Here is an 18,164-nt window from a genome sequence, read left to right as displayed (position 1 = left end):
GGGCGGGACACAGGCAGGGAAGGAAAGCCGATGGGAGCTGATCTGCCTGCTGTGGTTTTGGCGCTGTAAGTTCAATAGAGAAGAGAGGGCCCGGCCCAGGTGGAGGGGGGCCAGCGGCACCTCCCCTTCCGTGTGGTGCACTCCTCAGCGCAGTTTCCCCTCTCTGTTCCGTCATCAAGTCTTGACCCAGGGGCGGGACAGAGAGGGAAGTCTCTACTGCGCATTTGCAGGTGAGTCGGTCACTTGCCATTTATATGTTTGATAATCCATCCCGACTCTGGGATGAAACAACAAAAAGACCTTAGACTGCATAGCTCCTGAACACATAAAAACAAAAAAACGAAATCATCACCATGCTTTGATACTAACACTATGAACACAAACAGATTATGCAGAAAACTTGAAAGGAAATGGTGAAAACACAAAACTGAGGAAAGCACTCACAAAATACAAATTGGCTATAAAATCTGCCAAATTCAAATATTATGAAAAATTCATTGATGAGGGTCAAAAAATCTGTAACGACTTTATAATTTAGTTAATAAACTACTTGATACCAAAGACCTCCAACTATCAAGTGAATCTGTTCCATCTGCCCTTGACCTAGCAACATTCTTCGAGCAAAAAATTAGAAAAAGTCTAATTAACTGCAAGCCTTATAGCAATTTCATCAACTACTTGAATATCGTACATCAATATGAAGGCATAAACACTGATAGGATTTGGTCCTGTTTCAATCCTCCTCCTACCACAGAAGTCAGATTCTTCCTCAGCAAATACTTACACTACCGTTGTACTCTTTGACACGTGCCCTAGCTACATTATCTCAAAATCCCTTGACTTTTTCATCAACATCCTACATAATTACATATGCTCCATATTAAAAATTGGCTCCTTTCCAACTGATAACGTAAATATAATTTTAACTCCTATTCCTAAAAATCCTTCAGGTAAATTGAATGAAACATACAATTACAGACTGGTGACTTCAGTACCCCTGTTTGTGAAGGTAATGGAGGGCTTGGTAGGAAAACAGCTAATGAAATACATATCACACTACTTCACTACACACAATCGGAATTTAGACCCAACTACAGTACCGAAGCGGTTCTTATTACATTAATATCTACTACTACTATTACTACTATTTAGCATTTTTATAGCATATCTAAATTCAGATGAACCTTAAGCACGGGTAGGATGATTATCTTACTACAATTCGACATGTCCAGTGCATTCGACATGGTAGGTCACAGCATTTTATCTACAATTCATGATGCAATGGGCATCTGCAAAGATGTTCGTAAGTGATTCATGGGGTTCCTCAAATTCAGAACACACAAAGTCAAAATGGGAGGATCCACCTCTCCAGCCTGGTCCCCGGATTGTGAAGTTCCACAGGAATCTCCAGTATCTCCCATTCTCTTTAACATCATGATGGAACCCCTAAGTCACCTCCTAGAGGCTAAAGGTTTGCAGGTTTTTTTATATAAGCCAACAATTTATCTTCCCTATGACACTCAAATTCATATTTATCTTTCCTTTAACACTCTGATTCTGGATATCCTCTCCAACGTTCAATCAATCTTAGATCTCATGGCGAATTGGGCAACATCCTTCCATCTAAAATTAAACAGGAGGAGATGTTGTTTGGGAAACTACAAACGCAAGGCCAGGTGGCCCTGGGCATGCGGGAGTTTGCGGCTCGGGCCATCATTGTGGCCAAGAAAACTATATTTACAGCTTGGTTGTCCCCGAAACCACCTCAAAACCAATTCTGGCGAGGGGAGATGATACAGCTGATGAGATTTGAAAGATTAGAAATCAATCGTCGGCCCCCCCGGATGGAGATCTGAGATTTCAACGCAGATGGGGTTCCTTTCTAGACTCTATGTCACCTGCGGCCAGAAGACATTTATTGAATATGTAAATAAATCAAACAAAAATGGATGTCTATAAAAGGTCAATGGGACCTGCCTCTAGGGAGGGGGGGATGGGTAGTAGACCCTGAGGGGGGGGGGGAGGGATGTTTAACTGAGGGGTGTTATGAAATCAAGTTGTAAAGAAAGTCCAGACACTGATAAAAATATAGAAGTGACTATATTAGCGGAATACAATGCCTGGACATTACGCATTATAAGTATGTTGTGCTAAGTGAAAAAGCTAATAAAAATCATTTAAACATAAAATTAAACAGGAGAAAACTAAATTTCTCTTAATTTCTAGTCCTAACAACTTCCGCAGTCAGACCAGTTTTACCATCAAAATTGGAAAATAATTTGAAAATTCTTGGGATCATCATCAACCAATTCCTACTGTGAAGATTGAGTTAATTCTGTAGTAACCAAAACCTTTAGAACTTTATGGAAGCTGAAAAGAATTGGATCTTTCTTCCCATATTCTACTTTTCATTCCCTTGTACAAACATTGCTCGTTTCACAATTGGATTACTGCAACTCAGTCTATTTAGGGAATAATCTCTCATCAAAAACCTTTAAACTACCCTAAATACTGCTACTAGACTCGTATTTAAAGCTTCAAAACTTGATAGGGTATCTCCACTATTATCTAAATTACATTGGTTACCAATCAAAGCTAGAATCATCTTTAAAACATGCATGTTCATCTACAAATTATGGCATAAACCCAGATTACATAATAAAGCTGATAGCTTCTTGATCTAGTAGACATATTGAAGGTAGGTAAATCTATCTTATACTACATTTTCCTAGCTATAAAAACATCAGATATAAATCCCTATTGAACAGAGATTTTTCACATACAGGTTCAAATTGGTCATTCCTTTTTAACAGATTTTTGCATCATTAGACAATGAAGTAAACAGCAAATGTTATATCATTATGTATTTGCTCTTTTCAAAATCTCACTGTTTGAAGTACTTGTAAAAATATATTGTATGTATTTCTAGTCTTAATTATTGTAAGCGGCAGAGAACTGAATAATGTTCAAACAATGTGGGCTATAAGCACCAATAAATATTAATCTGGATTGGATTTATTAACTTGATATACCACTCTGTACATGAGTTTGAGCAGTTTATAATTTAAAAAAAAATCATAATTACAAAATTTAAAATTAAAAACAAGATAAACCAAAATATAAATAACTAATCTCATTACTAACAGTAACTGAAAATAAATATCACAACAAAGATCCGAATGCACATAAGTCCAAATACAGCTAAATAAAACTGGTTTTAAAAAGCCAAGTCATATTGCTGACGGTAGCAGGAAATGAATTCCATAACAAAGGTCCCCCAAGTAGCTGTCCTAATAACTGCCTTCATTCTGTCTAGAAAGTTTCAATAAATTGCCTCAGATTTCAAGACCCTTCTCTTCCTGTTGTTTAAACTCTTCACACCCCTTCGGGGTGCAGAGACTACTGGTTAAGAACCCATGTTATAATGGCACGGCAGGTATTTAGCCTTGCTTGTGTTTCTGTTAGGCAGCATAGACCCCTTGCCCAGGTATTTTAGCCTACTAGGTTGATACTTTATTATAGCTTCTAGTTGAGACCTTACATATCAAACACATTGCCTAAGAACTAAGTCCCACTGTACTGTATGTCTTTTTTTAACTCCTATCTTGCAGTGCCATTTATCTTTCCTTCTCTCTTCAACAGCAGACTGATTGGTTCCAGGTGCTCACATGTGTCCTACACTCCTGGTGTTTTTTTCACATCATCTTCCAGTCGACTCACTTCCTGCCTATTCAGGACTCTCAAGGACTAATCTTCCAGTATTCCAGATCTCACTTTCTCTTTCAGAGCTTTCGTACACTCTAGAGCTCCCTCTAGAGCCAAACTGATGTCTATAATCAGTGACACAGTGCTCAGTGTATTAAAGTACCCATACTCATGGCTTTAGCTAATTAAATTAGTCGCATCTATCCTTAGTTGCCCTGTTTGTATCTGGCACAGCCTGGCCTTATCTATTTATTTATTAGGATTTATTTACCGCCTTTTTGAAGAAATTCACTCACGGCGCGGTGTACAGTAACAATAAGTCAAACGTAGGCAACAGACATTTACAGCAGTAAAAATATTCAAATAACAATACAAAGCATGGCACAGTATTCTACTTTATAACGCCAACACAATGTGCAATAAAACATTTTAATGACAGCATAGGGTGTAAGCAAAAAAGGAGCATACTGATAGATCAGATAGAGTAACGGGAGTAAGAAAATAAGGTACTAATTTAAAGAAAATCCTTGTACTATAATATCAAGTACAATTTGGGTACAATTACTTCTAACTTTTTTTTTTTTAATCTTTTCCCCACAACTGCTTAGAGAACGACAGAGACGAGAAGCAGAGCTGCTGGCCCAACAGGTGAAGTATATGTTACGTATTCTCTTTGTGCTCCACAATTGGATGACTGTATTGGGGACGTGATTAGATACTGGACAGTGGTATGATACATTTTAAAAAAATTTCTATTGATACAGTGCTGTTCATCAAGGTACCTAACAAGTTATATTCAGGTGCAAGGGGTTCCTTTCCAGAAGAGTTACATTCTTAAATGGGTGGTGAGAAAAGGGGCTTATCCATGGTCACAAGGTGCATCTGTCATTAGTAGAAACAGGATTTGAATTCTGCTGTCCTGGTTCTCGGCTCTTTAACCACTAGGTCAAAGGAGGGCACATAGTCTTGAGTTTTCAGGATTTTCCAAGTGAATATGCATAAAATCTATTTGTACGCAATTCCTCCATTGTTTGCACTAGGTTGTTCCTTCTTCCAGCTGATATCCTGGTAATTCTTCTTTATCGTGGTTTATTTTTGTTCCTTCTGAAATGAAGTCTTGTGCAAGCTTATGGGTCCTTCCTCCTTTAGAGTGTAATCTTATGATGTTTATTAAAAATTTAGTATACCGCTCAACTGGAAAGACCAAAGCAGTTTACAAACATATACAATAAATATATAAAATAAAAATAATTTTTAAAAAAATATTATTTTTAGGAACTCCATCATATTGATAGATCTAGACACACACATACACAGAAATCAATCAAAATCCTCATTCATCTTGCAAAGTTGTTACCATTCCACAGAGGTGCTAGTGAAACGTGCCATAAATACCGAAGTCCACATTAAATACTTCTTTAATCAGAAGAGTCTTTGGTAGAATTTCACATTTAAAAAAACTTTCTTCTACAAATAAGGTGCTAAATAAAATAAATAAATAAAAGCTTTTATTCTAGGCACTGTGGGGACCTAGGCACTCGAGATGGAGTATATGGAATATTCAAAAAATGTAGGTTATATTATGCCTTATGAGTTAAGGTCACGATCTTGTATGAAACTGATAACCTAATGGTTAGTGCAGTGGGCTCTGATCCTGGTGAACTGAGTTTGATTCCCAGTGCAGCTCCTTGTGACTCTGGGCAAGTCACTCAAGTACCTCTATATAGTATGTAAACTTCTTTGATTATAACTAAAGAAAGGTTGCATATCAAAGCTTTCCCTTTAAAAAAAAAAAAAGATTTAATATGTTCATGTTTCCTATGGTTAACTAATAATCTGAGTGCTGTTCTTTGTAGTGTTTGTAATCGCCTTGTATTTACATTTGAAGTCCCTGAGTAAATTACATTACAATAATTTATCTTAGAAACAAATAGTGTGTGAAACAAAGTGAATAAAACCCCTTTTATAAAACCAGCCAGGATATAGGTGTTTCAGTTTATACGGCTGCAGCCTTTGAGAACAATGTTATAAAAGAGCACGTAGCTTTAGAAGGTAAGTAGACACTTAAGTGTCTAAGTGTTCAGCTAAAATACAAGTGTATGCGGTAGAAATTGTGCCTACCTTGCAGGCACAGGTCCATGCAAATGCCTGGGCCTGGACTGTGAAAGTATGTTCTATAGTCATACATGTACTTGTGAACTCCTGCTCTGCCCAAGCTCTGTTCCACCTAGTCCCATCGGATTTTCCTCAGTTGCATGCAAATCTAATTTATGAATAGTCATCGTAGGTATCCTGAAAACCCGATTAGACTAGGTGTGCCCCGAGGACTGGGTTGAGAATGATTGTGTTAAGTGGCGATTTTGCTAATAATGTGTATATAAGTTGCAGATTTTGTAAAACTGCACATCTGAAGTAAGCCAATTAAGGACCCAAGTTCAAAAACTCAAACTTTGAGTTGATTTTAAACACTTGAGGTAGAGACTTCTTCCCCCCCCCCCCCCCCCCCCCCCCCCCCGCATCCCTTCCAAATTCCTGGTCCCAAGGGAGCAGTTAGCTAGAGTTTGTGCATGACTCACAGCTGCTGTAAATGCCAGTGTGCACATTTTGCAAGGTTTAATGTGCTGCTGTTGGCCAGTATGCAGTATATATATATATATATATATATATATATATATATATATATATATATATATATATATATATATATATATATAGTGGCAGAGTAGCCTATTGATTAGAGCTCCAGTCTTGACATCCAGAGGTGGCCAGGTCAAATCCCACCTGCTGCTCCTTGTGATCTTGGACAAGTCACTTAACCCTCCATTGCCTTAGGTAGAAAATTAGGTTGTGAGCCCTCCAGGAACAGAGAAATACCGAGTGTACCTGAATGTAACTCACCTTGAGCTACTACTGAAAAAGTTGCGAGTAAAGTCTAAATAAATAAAAACAAAAAATAAATATATATAGATATTAATAAATATGCTCTGAATGACTGCCCAGAACACGTTCCCTTAAGGTTTATGCATACTGCAACTTTTGACATTTAAGGAGCTGCTTGTATGCCAATTTGCATATGTAAATCAGTTTTTTATGCAGGTAAATGACACCTAACCACCTTAAATTCCCCTCCATAATGTTACACGTTTTATCTATAACTCATGGAGTAACATTATAAACGGTCAGCTTTCATGCCAGCCTGAGTCAGTTGATGCGCTACTGGGAACCAAAATAAGGAAACTAGCTTTGTTTAAATAACCCCATGGAAGAATTACATAATTCAGAGGGAGGTGCACTTAACCTTTTCTTTTTTGTCTGTACACAGGCTGAAGAAGCAAGGAAGCAGCAGGAACTGGCAGCCAGGCTGGAAGTTCAGAGAGAGGCAGCACTGAAACAGGAGCTGGAGAAACAGAAGCAAAGGGAGAACAAGCAGGTAGAGGAGATCCTGCGTCTGGAGAAGGAGATCGATGAATTGCAGCGTATGAAGGAACAGCAGGAGCTCTCACTGACAGAGGCCTCATTGCAGAGGCTCCAGCTGCTCCGTGATGAGGAGTTAAAGCGTCTGGAGAATGAGGCTTGTAGGGCGGCCCAGGAATTCTTGGAATCCCTCAACTTTGATGAGATTGATGAGTGTGTGCGGAACATTGAACTATCCCTCTCAGACAGCACTGGGTACTCTGCTGAATTGACTGAGATAGCTGGGACTGTGCCTAGTGAAAAGCCTAACTTCAATTTCAGCCAACCGTACCCTGCGGAGGAGGAAGTAGACGAAGGCTTCGAAGCTGATGACGATGCCTTCAAGGACTCTCCAAATCCAAGTGAGCATGGCCACTCAGACCAGAGGACTAGTGGCATTAGAACGAGCGATGACTCTTCCGAAGAGGATCCTTATATGAACGACACGGTGGTGCCTGGGACAGAGGCTGCTACTGACCCCCTGCCAGCAGCTCCTAGCCATGATTCACTGAGCCTTAATAACTCATTAGGTGGCGAGTCCACCTACTGCATGCCAGAAATAGCCTCTTCCAAACCTCAAAACTCGGTGGATCTGTTGCCTCCCGATGGGGATTATGATTATGATCAAGACGACTATGAGGACGGGGCTATCACTTCTGGGAGCAGCGTGACATTCTCCAACTCTCACAGCAGCCAGTGGTCGCCTGACTACCGCTGCTCGGTAGGGACATACAACAGCTCAGGGGCTTACAGATTCAGCTCTGAAGGAGCACAGTCCTCTGTGAGTATTTTTCTTTGGTGTTTCTATGTGCATCTGATAGCTTAGTAACTGTCATTTGCATTCATTTCTAGAAAAGAAGTGTCCACGTAATTATAGTGCATTTTCACATTGCTTTGGTATTTTTTTTTGTTAATATGTAAAATAATTATCAAAATATCTTATATTGAGTTTTGAATACCATTGCAAGAGATACAGTAAGTGGCTATCGAAATCATAACAAACCATAAGCACAAAAACAATTATAACACAAGTCAGCCAACTTCCAACTACTACACATCCCCTTCTGACTCATGCTACCTCCCCCCCCCCTTTTTTTTTCTTAACAAGGTAGCACAAACAATCCTAAACATCTAAGTCATTGAGTATGATGAAATGCACACGTGGGGAAAGTGTGTCCAAAGGAATCTACGTTTCATCTTTGTGCCTCTCGCTTCCACTGCATCAACTTTGATGGGTCTAGAGATATCTATTGAAGAAGCAGAGAACGCTTGACAATTAGAAATGCTTTTATCAGAATTAATCCCATAAATCTGGTACCTTCTTTAATCATTGTCATATTATCCTTCAAAGCTGCTTGTGGGGTGGGAGGCCATGCACAGCCAAACATATGGGCCACAATGTGCCACACAATCTGCCAAGACACACTGGATCGGTGTACAGTCTTACGTACAGTGTTTATAGGAAGTGTTTGGGATGCCACACTTCACTTAGGTACCATCAGATGGGAGTCCCATTTTCCAAGCCCGAGAGGAATGGATATGCATCAAGAATTTGTAATGAAGTTCTTGCAATTGCACACTGTCGATGATCAAAGGCGCAGAATACAAACTAGCCAGGAATTTTTCAATGTCCTGGTATCCAAAATGTGCAATCCGACATGATACCATGCAATTCAATTGGTAGAGTCCAAGGGGGTCGTTTCAAGATTTCATAAAATTGACCCACCAGGCCTTTTGTGTCCGCCGCTAAGGGCCAGGCATCATCGAAGGGCGATTCCTCAGAAGCTGCACGATGATCCCTCGAGACATTCATTTATTTATTTATGACATTTATACCCCACATTTTCCTGCACAATTTTGAGTTCAAAGTGGTTAAAAAGAAGTCATTACAAAATATGAAACAAATTACATGAAACCACACTTATCAATAAGGAAAGAATCGTAAACATATAAAGAATTCAATAATAAAGCATAATGGGGAGAATGGAAGGGGGTAGGTTAGGGAGAATGGAAGGGGGTAGGTTAGGCACCAGGATCAATTGACAGAAATATTTTGAAAAGGAAAGATTTCAAAAACTTATGCAAGTAATCATGTTGGGATCTTATATTTTTCAGCAAGGAATTCCACCATTTAATACCTTGGTATGAAAAAGTAGCTGAATATATAGATTTATAAACTAGTTTCTTACAGGTAGGAAAATGAAGATGCAGGTAGTCTCTTGCACCAAAGATTGAATTGCGAGAAGGCAAAGAAACGAGGGGGCAACATATAGTCCGAGGTAATACCATACAAAATCTGAAATATGAGAGCACAGAGTTTAAATGCAATCCATAATATTACAATAATATATAATAATAATAACAATACATGGCAAACTTGCAGGTAGGCGTACCAGTCTTGAGGTTAGAAAGCATAGATAGTACTCATCACATCATCACATCATAAGTCAATAACGCAGGTTCATCCTCCTCAACTAGTTGGTGAATGTGGGTCAACCTCCTTGTCTGCCACAACCAAAAACGTGGTTTTTTCTGGCCTGGAGAGAAAGCCACATTACCAATAATAGGAAGATACTTAGAGCAACAGCTAGGCAGGTGGAAGTGTCTACAATACAAAGTCCATGCCCAACGCAAAGGTCTCACCAAGGGATGTTGTTTCAATCTACAAGGTAGTTGTCAGGCTCGAGCATGTAATAGTGATAGTATGTAAAATATTTAAAACATGTTGACGTTCAGAGGTGCTACATCTTGTTGGTAACATGGACTGTGGTTTGAACTACATGTAGCTATTCAGGACCTTCAATATAGGTCTTGTTCACCAGAGGATTTTTTTTTCTTCTTAATCGTTGCCTTCCTGCCCTTACAGCTCTCTTAAATAGCTGGGTTTTTCCTTTAAAATACCTGCCCTCCTCTAACCTAGCTGTAGCATCAGTTGTCCTTGACTGAAGGGCATGAGACCCAGTACAAATATACTCTTGTACCCACAGTAGGTGTTGCTGTAGAGTGACAAGGCTCCCTTCCTTGCCAGGGGAAGAAGGGGTGCTGTGGTCCTAAGTTGTCAACATCTCTGGCCAGGGAGCACTGCCACTGGGTGGTGATATTTTTAGGATTTAACTCCTTTTTTTCAGTGGGAATTGTTCGTGTTTAATTGTTAAACAGCTGTAGGGCTCTCCATAAAGAAAGAACGTGCCACATTTTGCATGTCAGTAACAGATCCAGGTGCACGCATTCTTCAGCAGTGGAATCATATCGCTCCAGTCTACGGTCTGTTAATTTCTCCAGATCCCCCAAAAGTTTTATTTTCAAAAACCAGCTAGCTAATGTTGGTCCTCTGTTTTGCTTCCATTGGGCCACTATGACACTTTTCACCGCAGCTAAGCATAGTCTTTTGAGGCACCTCTGCCATTTCGGGCCTCTGCAATTGCCCCATCCAGGTAAACACCATTTAGGATCACAAGGAAACATAGTATCAAGGAATGAGGACAAATATTGCCGAACTCCCTGCCAGAACCCTTGAAGCTGTCCACATGTCCACCAGATGTGGAAAAAGGTGCCTGTGTCTGTGCCACACCTCCAACACAAATCAGTGGACCCAGTGTAGATAGCTCTTATCCTATCTGGTGTATAGTACCATCTAATTAATGCTTTAAATGCATTTTCCTTAATCAGAACACAGATGGAAACTTTTTTTGCACCTCCAGGCTTCCTGCCTTCCATTCATTCATACTCAGTTCACACCCCAGATCTTTTCCCCATGCCTGTATGTAAGAATGCTTAGAGAAATCATTTCCCCTTATAAAATGGTATAGATGAGTAATGGTCCCCTTAAGCGTCCCCAATGAGACCCATAGATTTTCTAAATGCTCAGTTTCATCTGGGTGAACCCTCAGGCACCGCTGACTAGAGATGTAGTGCTTTACTTGTAAGTACAAGAATAGATCTGTGGGGGGTAACCTGTGAGACTCCTGAAGTTCCTTAAAGGAGTGCATTTCCCCCGACACTAAGAAATCTCAGAATTTGATAAGACCATGTAGGGCCCAGTCAACAAATACTGCTAGTCCCAGGCCTGCCAAAAAGCCTGGCTCTTGAATAACATGAGCAAATGAGGAGGGAGCACGGGAGCCCCTCAACTTAGTTTTTAAAAAGCTCCACAGGGGAGAGTAAATATAAAAGCCACACTGAGCCCGCAAAGAGGTGGGAAAATGTGGGATACAAATGCAATAAAATAAATAAATAAAACAAATGAGTTAGATGACATCTGTTTATATGCCTGATTAGAAAGAGAGGCCCAAAGGGCAGCTCCCAGGGTGTAATCCTTTACAAAATATTGTTCTTGTGATGTCGTAACCAACTGCCCCCCCCCCTAGCTCCAACCATATATGTTTTAGTTGCGCAGCCCAATAATACCACACTAAATTGGGCATTCCCCTTCCCCCCAGCTCCACCGGGACCCCACATCTAGAAGGGTGCCTTCCCCATACAAAGCTAGAAATTTCTGACTGGAGTCACATGAGTCCCGTCCTCGGTACCTCTAAAGGAAGAATTTGAAACAAGAACAACCGTGGTAACAAGTCATTTTAACTGCCGAGATCCAACCCCACCACGATAGCCACCCATTCTTCCAAGTATTCAAGTCTTGGTGAAACTGGTGGAGTAAGTGGGTATAATTCAATCCAAATAATATAGACAAATCTTTGGAGATCTGTATACCCAAATACCGAAATGTAATCCGCACCCTGCGAAAGGCAAAGGATTGTAACAACCTCTCCTCCCCCCCCCCCCCCCCCCCCCCAGATGGTAATGCCCATAAACTCTGATTTGTCCTAATTAACTTTAAATCTCAACATTTCCCAAAGCAATTTAGTTCCCAAATTATTATGGGCAGGGTCAACTGGGGTGCTCTCACATAAAACAGTATATCATTGGCAAATCTGTGCTCTGTTCCCCCTATTTGGACCCTTTTATGTCAGGCAGAGATCGAACCCGTTGTCCTTGGCAGTCTTTTTGGGGATTTAGGAGCCAGTGGCTAAGACCTTACTGGGGCCCCCCTTCTCCTGTCACAGTTGTCTCCATTGGAATGAGGAGCAGGGGGATGGGGAGTCTCTCTTCTGTTTTACTAAGGCTGTTTACTTATTCCTTGTCTAAGAGAAAAAGAGGCTTAGTAAATGTAGCCCATCACCCCAAAGTCCCTCTCCCAGTCTGTGCATATCAGCCTCTCACCTCCTTGGACATATGACTCCCTTGAATTTCTGCTCCTCAAGTGCATCACTTTGCACTTTTTGCATTAAGTTTTAATTGCCAAACATTAGACCATTCTTCTAACTTTTGCAGATCCTTTTTCATGTTTTCCACTCCCTCCAGGGTGTTCACTCTATTATAAATCTTGGTAACATCTGCAAAAATTAGTACCTCATTTTCTTACTCCTGTTACGCTATCTGATCTATCTATATGTTCCACTTTTGCTTACACCCTGTGCATGCTCTCAAAATATTTTAGTGGGTATTGTGTTGGCATTGTAATGCAGCATACTATGCCATACTTTGTATTGTTTGAATATTTTTACTGCTGTAATTGTCTATTTCTTATGTTTGACTTATTCTTGCTGTACTCCGCCTTGAGTGAATTCCTTCAAAAAGGCGGTAAAAAATCCTAATAATTAAATAAAAAGGCAACCCTTACCTTTTTAACCCTTCAGCAATGTTGCTTACAAATATATTGAACAGAATTGACCCCAGCTCTAATCCTTGAGGCATTCTGCTAGTCACCTTTCCTTCCTCCAAGTGAATTCCATTGACCATTATCCTCTGGCGTCTGTCAAGCAGTTCCTAATCTTTCACCACTTTGGGTCCTAACTTCAGCCTGTCAGGTTTATTTAAGAGCCTCCTGTGAGGAAATGTGCCAACGTCTTTGCCAAAATCCAAGTAGATTATATCTAGCGCACATCCTCAATCCAGTTCTCTGGTTGCCCAATCAAAGATTCTGTCAAATTCGTTTGGCATGATTTACCTTTGGTAAAACCATGTTGCCTCGGATCTTGTACCGCATTGGATTCCAGGAAATCAGCAACGCTTCTATTATGTTTCCAATAACCAAAGTGAAGCTTACCGCCTGTACTTTCCAACTTCTTCTCTGTTGCAAACTTGCCAGGGTTGCGGTTAAGTCGCCGAATTGGGCGGCTTTTCGGAAACGGCTGCAGGGAATTTTCTAATCGCGTGGGTTGTGGGGATTTGGGCGGGTTTTCGAGCGGCCGGGGATTGGGTGGGTTTTCGCGGTCACCAATTGGCCGGTTTTCCCGCTGCCGGGGCTTCTATTGGTCCAATTTGGTCCAATAGAAGCTTTTCCGGGGCTTCTATAAAACTTAAATACATATTTCCCTCTTTAGACCACAAAAAACATTAGCAGGGGGAAGAGACCATATTCCAGGAGAGGAAATCAATTAAGATAAGAAAAAGGAAAATCAATTTAGCATAGCACAACGCTCAGCATCTTATTATTATACAATCCTTTTATCATTAGACAGTAAACTACCAACTACTTTAACACTTTTTTATGATTAATGAAAGCTTTCAGTTGTTCTGGTTGAAAAAAGACATATTTCAAGCCTAAATATTTAACCACACATTTACATGGATAATTCAGGTAAAAAAAAGCACCCAACTCTAAGGTGTCTTTTCTCAGTGCTAAGAAAGCTTTCCTTCTTTCTTGTGTTTGTCTAGTTACATCGGGATATAACCATACTTTTTTACCATAGAATAAAGATTGTGAATTTTTAAAGAATAGTCTCTTAACAGCGTCCATATCTTGCTCAAAGACAAATGAAATAACCAAAGTTTGGCGTTCAGTGTCTTCTGTTATTGTAGATTCCAAGATCTCTGTTATATTCAAAGCATTTTCATTTAAATCTTTTTGTGTAGAAAACCTTTCCACAATTTCTTCATCCTGATTCTTTTTAAGAGGAACATAGTATATCCGATTTATAGGAGGAATGTGTTCTGAAGAATAGTGCAAAGTTTCCACTAAATATTTTTTGAAGATATCAATAGGAGCATATCCCGAGCATTTAGGAAAATTTAAAAGTCGCAAGTTCAATCTGCGATTGTAATTTTCTATTTGCTCCAGTTTTCTATGAAGAATAGTTTTATCTTTTATAGTCGCTACCGAGAACTCCTGGAGTTTCTTAACATCGTCTTTTACTATCGATATTTGAGTTGAAGATTCGGTTTTAAATGATTCTAGCGATTTTGTTAATGAATCAACCGTTGCAACTAGAACAGATATTTCTTGCATTGAATTGGATAGTTTAGAATCTAAACTTTGGAGAACTTGCCATATCCGCTCCAAAGTAACCGGCTCCTTAGATGGATTAGTTCTAATAATGGCCTGTTGACCCAGGCCTCCGCATGCAATTCCCCCAACAGCGCCTCTTACCTGAGGCCATTCTAGTCCAACTTCGGGGTTCGAAGACCTCAGCTGCAACGGGGATGCTGCGGGTGGAGGCGGCGGATTGATTTCCGGGGGAGAAAGAGTAACATCTAGCCCCTGGACGAAGGATTCTCCTTCTCCTAAGTCAGCGGGGTCGCTCCCGGTTTTCGCGCTGGGCGTCTTCACCGCAAACTTCTCAATAGTCATCTGAGAAGGCGACGAGGTTCTAACCGTTGAGGCTCCGGTTTTAACCAAGCCTTTTCGTTTAGTATGCGGCATGGTCAAAGAAGCAAGAAAAAAAACTATACTTCCAGATTGTAAAGAAAAGCTCTCAGGCAAGTGAAGTGCGTGCCGCCATCTTAGCTCCGCCGAACTTTATACTTTTAAGCAGGATAAAAGTGAGGATATTATGCAAAGACCTTGAGGAAAGAGAGTTAGAAGGAACTCCGGGGCTTCTATTGGTCCAATTTGGTCCAATAGAAGCCTTTCAGGGGTGGGGGTGAAGTCAGGGGTGATGTCGGGGGCGGGGCTAGTGATGCGGGAGGTGGGGTTAGTGACGGAGGCGGGGTTAGTTGACGTGGGTGGCGGGTTTCGGTGACGCGGGAGACGGGGTTGGCTGCGGGCGGTTTTTGGGCGGGTTTACAGCTGGTTTTGGGCTGGGAAAATTTTTCCCAGCTGGCAACCTTGCTCTGTTGCCACTTTTGTGAAGAGGGGACCACATCTGCTCTTCTCCAGTCCTGCGGAACCTCTCCCGTCTCTAAGGATTTATTAAACAAATCTTTAAGAGGACCCGCCAGAACCTCTCTAAGCTCCCTCAGTATCCTGGGATGGATCCTGTCCAGACCCATGGCTTTGTCCACCTTCAATTTTTCAAGTTGTTCATAAACATGTTCTTCCATGAATAGTGTAATATCCACTCTGTTTTTATATGTACCTTTACCGAGCCGATCATGGTCCTTCTCCAGTATTTTCTTCTGTGAACACAGCCAGTCAGTTGCCTCCCAGCCCCTGTCCTAGCAAGGTAGTCAACCTCTTTTCTCCTCCTCTTCCACCATCTACTACCCTTTACTCTGTTTCCTCTTCTGTGCATCACACAGCTCTGCATAAGTCTGAGCTGCATGCTACAGGAACTCACAGGTCTCCTGATACTTGAGACCAGCATGAGTTTCTGCACCACATGGCTCAAGAAGTACACAGAGCCATGTGATGCATGGAGGAAGAAATTTGTGCATCACAGTTGCAACCACAAAAAAAATAAAATATAAATGGACAAAAAAATCCCATCCCACGCACCAGAGACAAATTTCTTGACACCTGGGATTTATCGAGCCCTAGCTTACACATGGTACATTTTAATTCTTAGTGTAACCGTTAAGCATATGTAGTTGTGTAGGATGGGGGGTTCAGGATCAGTTCTCATCTGAATATTATAGCAATGAACAGGGCACTTTAGAATTGAAGTTTGTGAATCCCTTGATGTTACCCCTGCCTGTGTTGCAGAGTGAGAGAGTTGAAGAGAGCGTCTCATACAGATGCCAGAGTTTCTTTAGTGGCTGAGTAAATGTGACCTGAATTCTCTAAGCAAGCACTCTTATAAGCTGTGTGTTTGCTCCGTGGGCTCAGGCCCTGTTTACTTAAGTCATTGTTTTACAACTGTCTCCCTCTTATCACAACTGCTTTCCAGAGTGTGAGCGGTAGACTGTATTCTTTCTGCCCAGGATGATCATGTGAACTATTGGCAGGTGATCCTATTCCATTGTGTGTAGGGAGGAACACTCACTGTAGGTTCCTGAGCCATTTGCAAAACGTCCATGATGACATCTGGCTCATAAAACCTATGTAAGGAGAAGTGATAAAGAGTGAAGAAAAGCAGACGGGTCAAGACAAGCCTAACATTTTTCCTGTGATGTACAGAAAGACAGGCACACAGAGGAGTAATACATTTAGGGGAAACATGCAGGAACTGAGACGTGTTAAAAAAGACTGGTTGCTGCAAAAGGGCAACATGTTCCCAGGTTTACAAAGAGGCATATTTTCAAAGCACTTAGCCTTCCAAAGTTCCATAGAAACCTATGGAACTTTGGAAGGCTAAGTGCTTTGAAAATATGCCTCAAAGTGTGTTCTCTCATGTACCTATGGAAAAATGTTCTATATATAGGGCACTTTTGTTAGCTTTGTTCTGTGTTTGCCAAGAAGAGTTTGCAAATCTGGGGCAGGGTAGTTTTTCCCTTCCCCCACCTCTTGTTTGCTCAGATTTTCATGTGTTGTTTTTTTGTTGTTTTTTCCCCCTCCCCTGCCATCCCCTTCTGTGCAGTTTGAAGATAGTGAAGAGGATTTAGACTCTCGGTTTGACACGGATGATGAGCTGTCATATCGGAGGGAGTCTGTCTACAGCTGCGTCAGCTTGCCTTACTTCCACAGTTTTTTGCACATGAAAGGTAAGGAGGAGGGAATATGGAGTGATACGATCCAGGAGCTGTTTTTCTTTTTTCATCTGTCTATGTATTCACATGATATGCCACCAAAACCACATCTAAAGCGCATTAATACTGTTCCTGTCCTGTTTCTTGATGGGCCAGCTTTCACATACATAGAGTATAATAGGAAAAACCATGATATATACAATTTGATTCTTTGTGAAGACACATGCTTGCTTTTAGATTTTCTCTAAGCCCTTCATTCTGCCAAGTGACAGTTTGCAGGAGTCCTTATCATCATGAGTTTCAGTCAAAAGTGAGGTTTTACTTTGACTTTGAAAATCAGCTCAAATTTTGCAGATTAAAAGTACTTGTGGATTTTGCCCTAGTGCAGACATGCTGTAGTTCTAGAAACCATGTGACAGGTTGGTGTTTTGTCTTATAGGACTGCAGTGATCAGTATTGAATATGTGCAAGGTTGAAGGTGGCTATAGTATACAATATGTCAGCTTGTTGGTGCTAGTATGAGGAGGATAACTAACATTGTCAGGGATCTTGGGCAGGTTATCTTCATTTGCTTGCTACAGAGTGTACAAATCAAGATTCCCTTACTCAGCTATAGAGTTTATTATTTATTGCATTTGTATCCCACATTTTCCCACCTATTTGCAGGCTCAATGTGGCTTACAGAGACCTGTTATTGCATCGCCATTCCAGGATAACAGATACAATTGGTGATACAAGAAGATTAGGGTTGGGAAGGAGGATCTAAGCAGATAGGTATAGAAAGATGACTTTCAGGTTTGGGGTGGTGTTAGCGAGGTGGCATAGTTAAGTTATGGGTTCTCTTTGTAGGCCTTGTTGAAGAGATGTGTCTTCAGAGATTTACGAAAGTTAGATATGTCGTCAATTGTTTTCAGGTCAGTTGGTAGCGCATTCCACAACTGCATGCTCATGTAAGAGAAGGTAGTCGCATGTATTAGTTTGTATTTTAGTCCTTTACAGCTGGGGAAGTGTAGATCAAGAAATTTGCGGGACAGTCTTTTGGCATTTCAGATCAGAGGGTTATTTGAACTCCCCCCCCCCCCCCCTCCGACCAGCAGATGGCAGAAAAGATAACATTTTCTAGTGACCTCACCAAAATAGTCAGGAATATACAGTGGTTG

At 40.8% G+C, this 18,164-nt stretch overlaps 1 protein-coding gene across 1 annotated transcript in view; it reads left to right on the top strand.

The window, feature by feature from the left end:
• The window catches only part of MYO10 (myosin X), a 468,050-nt gene that overhangs the window by 379,818 nt on the left and 70,068 nt on the right, over positions 1-18,164 (top strand). Inside the window, exons 24-26 of the mRNA XM_030207302.1 lie at positions 4,314-4,353; positions 7,028-7,939; positions 16,896-17,019. Coding sequence (XP_030063162.1) covers positions 4,314-4,353; positions 7,028-7,939; positions 16,896-17,019 — 1,076 coding nt within the window. The remainder of the gene's footprint in view (positions 1-4,313; positions 4,354-7,027; positions 7,940-16,895; positions 17,020-18,164) is intronic.

This window comes from Microcaecilia unicolor, chromosome 1 (assembly GCF_901765095.1).
Source record: "Microcaecilia unicolor chromosome 1, aMicUni1.1, whole genome shotgun sequence".
Taxonomy (NCBI): Eukaryota; Metazoa; Chordata; class Amphibia; order Gymnophiona; family Siphonopidae; genus Microcaecilia; species Microcaecilia unicolor.
This window is presented reverse-complemented; position numbering and strand designations above follow the sequence as displayed.